This window comes from Lichenostomus cassidix, chromosome 2 (assembly GCF_008360975.1).
Source record: "Lichenostomus cassidix isolate B80296 chromosome 2, HeHo_3.0, whole genome shotgun sequence".
NCBI classification, from domain to species: domain Eukaryota; kingdom Metazoa; phylum Chordata; class Aves; order Passeriformes; family Meliphagidae; genus Lichenostomus; species Lichenostomus cassidix.
The window spans coordinates 130,136,134-130,145,739 of NC_139482.1; the positions used below are offsets into that span (position 1 = coordinate 130,136,134).

Genomic DNA, 9,606 nt, shown 5'->3' on the forward strand with positions numbered 1-9,606 from the left:
CGCCGACCTCCAGGCGGCGCTGCAGCACCGCGGGCCGCCGCCGCCCGGCGCAGCGGGGCTCCCGCCGCTCCCTCCGCACCGCCCCGCCGTGCCCGCGCCCGTCCCGGGCTCAGCGGGGCGACCGCCTCGCCGGGAGGGAAAAGTCCCGTGGGTGCGGGAGGGGCCCGCCCGAGATGGACGTGGAAAGGTGATGTGGAAGTGCTGGGCTGCTGCGGGACCCGGCGGCCTGTGGCCCCACTGGTGTCACCCTGCTCGACGGGTCTTCGCTGCCGTGGAGTTCCCCGGCGTCCGAGCGACCCCGGACTCCGGCAGGTGCGGAGGTGACGCGGCACTACTGGTGGGGCTTGCTGCCCGCTCTCGCCGCGCACCTGCCGGCCGGGTCGGGCGGAGTCGCGCCGGGGTCACCGGGTGCTCCCGGCCAGCGCAGACGTGCGTGGCGGCCGCCGTGCTGCCGGTGGTGGGAAAGCGCGGCGTAGCCGAAACGTACCACAATCGGCCGTGGAGCAAACAGCCCGGGCAGTGACACTGCACCGCACCGTTCCCCTCCCGAGTTCCCTTCACTTTGAGGTTTTTTCGTTGCTTGGTCGGCTTGTGATTTGGGGTGGTCGTTGTTGTTTGGGGATTGTTTTAGATTTTGGTTTTGATTTTGGGTTGGTTGTTATTTTTTTATTATTATTATTTTCTCCACAAGTGCACCTTATTTTTACTTGCTGTAAAGAGCAAGCAATGATAGTTCTCCCGAAACAATTTTCCTTTGATCCTTGGGTCCGAGGGTGTTGGTTTTGGTATCCAGAAACCAGCAATGCAGGAAAGAAATTGCGAGTCAAAAGTCCCCTTTTCACTTCGTTCTTGAAGCAACCGGCCTCTTTCGAGAAAGCAAAACGAGGGGATGCGGGTTCTGCCCCCGCGTTGTGCCGGAGTCCCCCAGCCCAGCCGCGACCGACGAGCCCTTGCCCTGTGCAGGCTCCCCGAGGCCGCTCGCACCCACCTCACACTGGGCTCGAGCAAATCGCTCCTTCTCCCGGAATTGTGAACTTCCGTATCCTCACTACCCGGGAGAAGAAATGCTATTTATTTAGGCCGTATGGGATTTAAAACAGCATTTTCGAAGCAGGGATTTACGAAAAGAAACGAAAAATAGCCTCGGCGGCCGGCGGCAGCCTCGGGCTGCAACGTGTACCATCATCGGCTGCACTGTCCCGTGAGAGGACACGGCCAACTCTTATTCCACTCTTTGATTACTTTTTTCTTACTACACACTAAAAGGAAAAAAAAAAAAAACCGACGCAGCCGTAATTTATGTCCTCCTCTCTACCTCGGGTTTGAATTAACAAGCACAGAGCCTACCTTTGAAAATTTTTCAAAGCTGTCCTTTGAGTGCCTTTTCCCCGACATCTTTCTGTCCTTTGCCAATCCTAGTTCCAATTTCCAGTCCAGATTATTCCATTAATTCCCCATACATGTGATTTAAATAATGCACAGAACAAGATAATATTACAGATAAAAAATGTAACCCAAAGTCGACATATGCAACCAGCCGCATTTGCAGCTATTGACGAACGTCAACAGAGCGCCCTAATCGAGACATTTGAAGAGGGTTAGGGAGGCCCCATTTAGCAGTAAATTCCCTGGTAATAAATCGAAACTGCTTTCGAAACTATGTGTCTGTTCCAGGTAGGGGTTGTGTGCTTAGTCACTGCGCATGGGGATGCCTCCTCAGAGCTTCTCCTCCTGAATATGCCCTTAGGTGACTCAGTCGCCGCGAAAGGGCAGCGCCGAACCGCTGAGCGGTGGGTCCATGGGGCGACCCGACATGACGGCCACAAACCCATTTGGACGTGAGCGCTACTTGCACCCACCCTCTGAGACATGGGCAGCCACAGAAACCCACGCTCTAGGTTTGGGGGTGTTATTTTAGATATTTAAGCCAGTTGGGACGCCTGTATCACCCCGGCTGGTGCACGATGGGCAGTCGAGGTGGGCGGTGAGGCGCAAGGAGCGCGCAAATACCCGCGGCTGGCAGTGGGACGAGGGGCGTCGAGCTTTTCTCGGAGGGAAAAGTCACCTTAGGTGACGCGGGGGGAGCGGGGGGCGTCCTGCCACTTTAAAGCCCAGTTGCTACCCAAACACAAGTAAACAGTGGGGCCGGCGCGGCGGGGCGGGCCGGGGCCGGGGGCGGTCCCGTCCCGTCGGGGCGGAGCGGCGCGGCCCCGAGCGCGGGGCTGTGCGCGCCGCGGGGTGGGCCGGCGGCGGCGGCGGGCGGGCGGGGACAGCGCTCCACGCCACTCACCGCTGAAATGTGATGGACCGGGCAGGGGGCGGCTCAGACTCTCGCCGAGCCTCGCCGGGGTCGAAGGCGGGAGGCTGCGGGCGGAAGGCGGCGGTCTATGCCGGGGCCCCGGGACCGCCGCGGCCAGAGCTCCCAGCCGCCGCCCAGCCCTCGCAACATGCCGGTCGCCGCCGGGCCCCGGCCCCGCTGAGCGCCCCCGTTGTGGATCTAATGTCTCCGTGAAGGTGCCGCGGCCGCCGCCTCAGCTTTGCCCCGGGAGGAGCAGCAGGCTGCGGTAGGTGAGTGGCTCCGCTCGCCCGCCTGCCCGCTGCCGTCGGCGGGACGGGAGCGGCCGCCCCGAGAGCGCAGCGTGCCCTCAGCCGGGAGCGCAGGGCCGCCGGGTTTACTTTCAGTTCGCAGCCCCGCGGAGGCTTGCGGTGCGGGTACCCCCCGCTCTGCGCCGCGGGCGCGTTGGTGCGAGGCCAGGCGACGGCGGCCTCCCGGGATGAGCTCTCGGTGTCCTTCACGCGAAATTCCTGGCAGGGGGAACCCGGTCCGTGCATGGACTGCGGAGTTAAGCCGCGGGTCGCGCTGGAGAAATCTTCGGTCAGTGGAAACACCTGGCTGCGCGGGCAGCGGCGGCCGCGGCTTCGGGTGAGGCCGTCGGGGAGCGGAGGCGACTCGCTGCCCACCCGCTCCCGGGAAGGACGGCAGCGCCTTCGGGGCACAGTCCCGGCCCCGCCGCGGGAGAACGGGGGGCGCGGGCCTGATCAGCAGGTCGGCGGCAAGCAGGTAGAGAGGGGTGTCCTGGCACCGAGCTTAATTTAATTAAGCTCTCTGAATGGAAAGGGAAAAGGAAGTGCCAAGGTTTAAGTAACATCCGTTTTTGGTTGACTTTCACCCCCCTCCCCCCAACACACCTTAATGTAAATGGCCTTAAAATCACGTACGAAGGCACTTTTTGGTCTTTTTAAATACGTTTTTCTAAAGTTGCCTCCAAACACAAATAGTAACAGATGTACCTCCATTCAGACAGCAGTGTAGTTTTAAAAGTTTCTACCTTAAAATGCGGATTTCGTGTTCAGAATGGTTTTCTCAGAGTTGGTTCTTGGACACCAAGACGAGCGTGGTGCAATGACACCCCCCCACACAGCCACCAAACGCGTCTGTAACAGAGGGACTTCTGCCCTATAGAACACTGTCCCTGCCTCGGTCATAGCTCCTAGCCGGTGGCTCCGAAACCCATCAAACCACCGGGATGGAGGCAGAAGCCGCGGGAGCAGCCAGAGAAAAGCGATTTAACTTCTTTTTCGGTTCCTCGGGGAAAGCGAATAGGAACTCACACCTACGACATCTTTAAAAATAAGTCTCTATATATAACCACCTCCCCCCCCACAATAAAACGAAAAGGTCGCCATATATAATAAGTCGTATCGATAACTGTCCCCGGTGTCGATACAATCACAAACGAGGAAAACAGGGCAGCAGAGGAGGAAGGTCGGGAGAGCCACTACTCGAGGAAAACGAAAACAGGAGTAGACAGGGCTGCAGCTCACACCCGACCTCCTTGCCGCATTTTTTCTTCCCCAGTCGGCCAATTGTGCGGTGCCACAAACGTGGAGGAAAGGTATTTCAGGGGAAAAGAAATCGAAAAGTAGCTTTCCAGCCGGAGGGTGTGTGGTGCCAGAGGAACGGCGGGAGCCGGGCGGCAGCGGCCCGGGAGGCAGGGACACCGCTCACGGAGCGCGGGCTCTGCACTCGGGGAGTTTCTGTTATTTTTGTTGTTGTTGTTAGGGGGGTGGTTTAGGATTTTTGCAGGGGGAGGGTCTCTTGGTTTTTTTTTTGAAACTGCGCGTTACCAGACCCTCCACACAAATCCCTTGAGGTGCTGGGTCACCCTCGGCCCTACCTCTTGTTTACAGGCCCAGAGAGACCCCGGCGTTTGCTTTGGCCGCTTTCCTGGGTCGCAGCAGCCTCTTGGCTGCTGGAAGTGAACCCTCAAAGAAAGCAAAAAAAAAAAAAGGAAACGTAAGGGGCTTGCCCCCGCGCCGATGTCCTCCTACCCCGCGGGAGGGGAGCGTGGCCCCGGGTCCGCCGAGGGGATCCCCTTGCGACGGGAGCAGCGGGCCCGGCGGTTTCGGTTGAATGGGCTGAGTGAAACCCTCTGACAGTCACACACCGCTCATTAGCTCACGGCCCCGCCGCTCCGGCCGAGCTCCCGGCCGGGGGACGCCCGAGGGGGTGCGGGGGGTTCGGCCGCACGGCTCCGTCCTGCCGGGGCTGCTCTTGCCCTTCTCGGCCCTGCTCGAGGAGGGAGCCGAGTGCGGGACAGCGCCGTGCCGGGCGCCCCTCGGCGGGCCGGGGAGGCCTCCGGGCCGGCCGCTCTCCTCGCCGCCGGTGGGATGGCTGCGCCGCGGGGGGCTGGGTACGAGGTGTGCGTGCGGGGCAGGGGCTCCTTTTCTCTCCTTCGGTTATCTTGATAAATGAGTTGTTGTTGAAGGAAGAAAAATAAGCAACTGAGCTAGGATGAACGCGGGGTTTATTCCCCCCCGCTCCGCCCCCCAGGCCTGACTCGGCTCTCCGTGAGCACCCTGCTCTATCCCGGGGAGGCCCCAGCCAGGAGGGGTTGGGGTCGGGGCCTCCGCGCCCGCGGGAGGCCGGGCGGAGGGTGGGAGCGACGCCGGGGGCCAGGTCGGCGCGGGGGGCAGGAGGGAGGTGGCTCCGAGGTCCCCGCGGTGGGCGCTGCGGGGGAAGGTGGCGGGGCAACGGAAAGCGGAGAGGCTTCGTCCCGGGCCCCGTCTCCGTTCTGCCTATTTTTTTACACGATTCGTTTAATTTGAATCTGCAGCGCCTTCGGTTGGCTCGGTGCTGGGTTTTCTCCTTTTAATTTCAATTTGGGGTGTGTGTTTTGGGAACACTATTTTTATTTATTTAATTTCTATGCTTTAGCTTCTCCTAAGCGATTGCGCCGCGGGTCCGTGTCGGCCGCCGGTCCCGGAGGAGAACGGGAGCCTGGGCCGCGGGGAGGTGGTGGGGCCGCGGCAAGGCAGAGCACCGGAGCCGTGCCTGGCCCTCCCTGGCTCCGGGGCTGCGCTCGCTTCGGCTAAGGGGTACCACGCTTCTCTCAGTAAAAGTCTCTTTCCCTTCCTTTCTCCCTCTTTCTTCCTAGGATTTTCTCCCTGTCTCAGAAGCCCATCAGAGGCACCAGCTGCTCCTCCGGCTCTCGCCCACCTCGGGAAGATGGGAAGCAAGGCTCTGCCAGCCCCCATCCCGCTGCACCCGTCCCTGCAACTCACTAACTACTCCTTCCTCCAGGCTGTGAACACCTTCCCCGCAGCTGTGGACCAGTTGCAAGGTCTGTACGGACTCAGCGCCGTGCAAACCATGCACATGAACCACTGGACATTGGGCTACCCCAATGTGCATGAAATCACCCGCTCTACCATCACGGAGATGGCGGCCGCGCAGGGCTTGGTGGACTCCCGCTTCCCTTTCCCCGCGCTCCCCTTTGCCACGCACCTCTTCCACCCCAAGCAAGGGGCCATCGCCCACGTCCTCCCAGCATTGCACAAGGACAGGCCCCGCTTTGACTTTGCCAACCTGGCCGTGGCCGCCACGCAGGAGGACCCCCCTAAAGTGGGGGAGCTCGCCAAGCTGAGTCCCGGACTGGCCTCGCCCCTGTCGGGCATCAGCAAGCTGTCCCCGGACAGGAAGCCTTCCCGCGGCCGCCTACCCTCCAAGACGAAAAAGGAGTTCATCTGCAAGTTCTGCGGCAGGCACTTCACCAAGTCCTATAACCTCCTCATCCACGAGCGAACCCACACGGACGAGCGGCCCTACACCTGCGACATCTGCCACAAGGCTTTCCGGAGGCAAGACCACCTGCGGGACCACCGGTGAGGGACCACCCCGAGCGGGGTCGGGCCGTGGGCAGCCGGGGTGGGGTGAGCCGATCGCGGGGGATGAGTCTCAGCGGCTCCGGGAGCTCTGGCCTGAGCCAGGGAAGCAGCCCAGGAAAAGCCCCCGGCTCAGATTCCGTGGCCACGGACGGACCAGGGCAGCTGAAACCCGGGCTCTGTGAAGGACGGGCATCCGCCTGAGGGAGAGCCAGAGGGGATCCCAGGCAGAGATGAAGATCCCGTGGCTTTTGCGCTTCCGAGTCATGGCCCTGGGGGGTGCAGGGAACAGGACGGGTCGCAGGTGGGCGCTTCCCTGCTGGTCCCCCGCCCATCTCCGCGCAACGCGGCCGGTGCTGAGTGGAGAATCCTCTCCGCCTTCGGAGAAGAGCGGGCTCGGGTCCGGCCGGCAGCGCGGATGCTGTCCCTGTCTGGCACCAGGGAATGCAGTCACGCTTCGATACGAATTATTGCAAATGTTTTGAACCGGCAAAAAAGTTTAACCATAAACAGAAGTATAATGGGGAAAGGAGGGAGGAGCAGGGTGAGGGCCTCTGGGGGGAGTCGAGTTTGGGGGAGCGGGGTCTGGGGTCGAGTGGCCTACGTGCCTCCGGCAGCGCTGCTCACTCCGCCGGTTGCCTTCCAGGTACATCCATTCCAAAGAGAAACCCTTCAAGTGCCAGGAGTGCGGGAAGGGCTTCTGCCAGTCCAGGACCCTGGCGGTCCACAAAACCCTACACATGCAGGTGAGCCCGGCGTTCCCCGGCCTCTCAACGCGTGTGCCGCCGGCGCGGACCCGGCCCGGTTCGGCTCGGCTTGGCCCGCCGCGGGGCGGGGGCGGTGGCCTCTGGGAGAACGGGGCTCTGGTGCGGAGGGGAGCGAGGGGGCTTTAGCGCTGGACGGTCGCGTGGGTCCGCGGGGGGACAGCGGCCGGTGATTACCTCCGCGGCCGCGGGAGACCAGCGGGAAAACGGCGGCCGTGGGAGACGGCTGAAAGCCAGCGGGGACGCGGTTGGCGGCGGGGAATGAGCCCCGGGTTCGGGTTCGTCCACGCCGCTGCTTCGAGGCGTTTCTCGTTGAGGGCTGCAGCCCTGCCCTGGCGGCGGCGGCAGGCGCGGGGCAGCGGGGCGGCCCGGCGGCGGGATGCGGTGCGGAGGGACCGCCGTGGCGGCCGGGCGGGCAGCGGGAGTCCCGGCGCGGGAGGGCGGCGCGGAGGCTGCTTTCCGTGCGCCCCAGGGGCGCGGAACACCACGACTCGAGAACTACAAAATAAGGCTTTTGGGGCAGGATAGGGAGAGGTGGGCGGCCGCCCGCCCGCACGGGGCTCTTCTCGTTCGTGTCCTCCCCCGATATCTCAAGTTGTGCGTTGCGATGAGAAAAAGTGCAGTGATACGTTAAACCAGGTGGTTTGTGAAGGATTAATCCTTTGCTTGCTTCAAATCTGAACAGGAATCTCCACACAAATGCCCCACATGTGGAAGAACCTTTAATCAAAGAAGTAACCTGAAAACTCACCTTCTTACCCATACAGACATCAAGCCCTACAACTGTGAGCAGTGCGGCAAAGTGTTCAGGCGAAACTGTGATCTACGGCGGCACAGTCTAACTCACACCCCGCGGCAGGACTTCTAGAGCAGCCAGGGACCCGCGCCCGCTCCGGCAGCTCCAACTTGCCCACTTTACTCAAGGAGTGTATTGTAGGAACTCACAGACGCGCACACACACACACACGGAGACACGCACGCAGACTCGGGGCCAAGCTTTCCTACCACACGTCTGCGAAACTCGTTTAGAGAGTGTGGACTGCAGGATCGGGCCCCTCTCCAATCCACACCCAAGCGTAAAGCTCATCTTGTAGATAATCGCGGCTCATTTTAGAGCTCTGTACAGAACGTGTTTTTTTCTTCGTTTGTTTGTTTTGTATCGTGTCAGATGCACATCGATAACAAATCGTGGAGGCAAAGTATCTCTTTAAAAATGTATTTCAAAATAAATGCTTTTTTTTTTTTCCAAATACCTCCTGCCTTCTTGTATTATTCTCTGAGCATTTGGGCTTTTTTTTTCCTGCTGTGTCAATGCAATGGTAAAGCATATTGAATAAATTTCCTAGCCGGGTAATTGTACTGTCACAACAATTTTGGTGATCGCTTTTGTTTGGTCTGTTCCACTGTCGCTGTTGTGTTATCTATTGTTAAGTAAAATGAAAGTGCCTTATTTGAGAGTTTATAGCTCTATTACTTAATAGTATGAATGTCTAAATATTAACTTCTGTACTTTTTTTTCCCTAATTTTCCCGAACGATTTTTTTTAAAGAAGAAAAAGAAAGAAATATTTGCAAATAAACAGATCTTAGGAAATAATGCATAGAGCCGTTCTTACTCCAAAGCGGCTTAATAGTAACTTGTTTGCAATCAGCCCGTATATTGTAAAAGTTATCCCTCTCGCGGGGATTGCAGCAGGCAGCCTCCTGCCTGTAGACTTTGGACACGGGCAATTCACCCGCCTAGACTGGGACTTTATCCCGCCGAAGACGATTCTTTCCCGACCAACAGCTCTGGAAGCAAAGAGCGAGGTGCCAATACCGCCCTCCGCCCCGGGCTCATCCGCGGGCCCCGGGCAGAGCTGCGGCGCTGGGAGCGGGGATCCCCTCTCCCAGTCTGCGCTGCCGAGCGCGAGTCACGCCCGGGGGTTGGACGGAGAGGCGCTGAGGAGAGGGATTGTTCCCCCTCTCGGGAGACCCTCGCCCCACCGTGGGGGCCCCCAGCCGCTCCCCGCCGGGGTGGCTCTCGGCGACTCAGCACGGCCACCCCATGGGCCGTGTGCTCAGCGCCTGCACCGGGTATGCAGCACCCCGAGATGGTGGCACTGAGCAATGGGCTCCCCTCCCTTGTCATCCTTGCAAGCCCCTCGCCAGTGCCTGTGGACACTTCTGGAAAGGCATGGTGCCAACACTGAGGTATTTTCTCTGATGTATTGCAGGGTGATTTTTATGTGCATCCCCTCATTACCATCCTGCTGCTCTTGTCACTTCTGGCACGCTCTCCTCAGTGTTTTGAGTAGTTTGGGGCCCCAAAAATTGTCCTGCCCTGTTCCTCTGCCAAATTAAAAACAAGGTTAGAACGACAAGGTGAAATCTCTTCCTCAGGCCCAGAGATCCCTGTCCATGGAGAGAGCAACCCCCTTGCTCCCAGTTCAGCAGGGTGGGCTTCACTCCTGGGCTCCACCTAGCAGCGTACAAGAGCTCCAGGCTGGTACATCCATGGAAGTACCACAGATCCTAGCATGCCCAAAAGCAGCAGGTGCTGACAAGAGCTTGTGTGGCTTCGCTGTCCCCATCCCTGATCCTCGTTGTTCTTTCAGCAGGGAACCTCACTGGTTGAACACTGTTAATGAGTAGTAAGTCAAGCCCAGCAGTGCCTGGGCTGCAGTCAGACCATGGGT

The 9,606-nt window shown here is 59.9% G+C and overlaps 1 protein-coding gene across 4 annotated transcripts; it reads left to right on the plus strand.

Moving 5' to 3' along the window:
• The first annotated feature begins 2,245 nt into the window (after positions 1-2,245).
• On the plus strand, positions 2,246-8,525 carry OSR2 (odd-skipped related transciption factor 2). 4 transcript variants are annotated; one of them, XM_085053283.1, is made up of 4 exons: positions 2,246-2,568; positions 5,439-6,165; positions 6,812-6,911; positions 7,615-8,525. In XM_085053283.1, exons 2-4 carry the CDS (start codon positions 5,510-5,512, stop codon positions 7,795-7,797), a joined length of 939 nt encoding a protein of 312 aa, XP_084909409.1. In that variant the 5' UTR covers positions 2,246-2,568; positions 5,439-5,509; the 3' UTR covers positions 7,798-8,525. The 4 variants fall into 4 exon arrangements, with proteins under 4 accessions (XP_084909409.1, XP_084909412.1, XP_084909410.1 ...); XM_085053286.1 differs by having other exon boundaries at positions 7,697-8,525; XM_085053284.1 differs by having other exon boundaries at positions 2,246-2,564.
• The last annotated feature ends 1,081 nt before the right edge of the window (positions 8,526-9,606 follow it).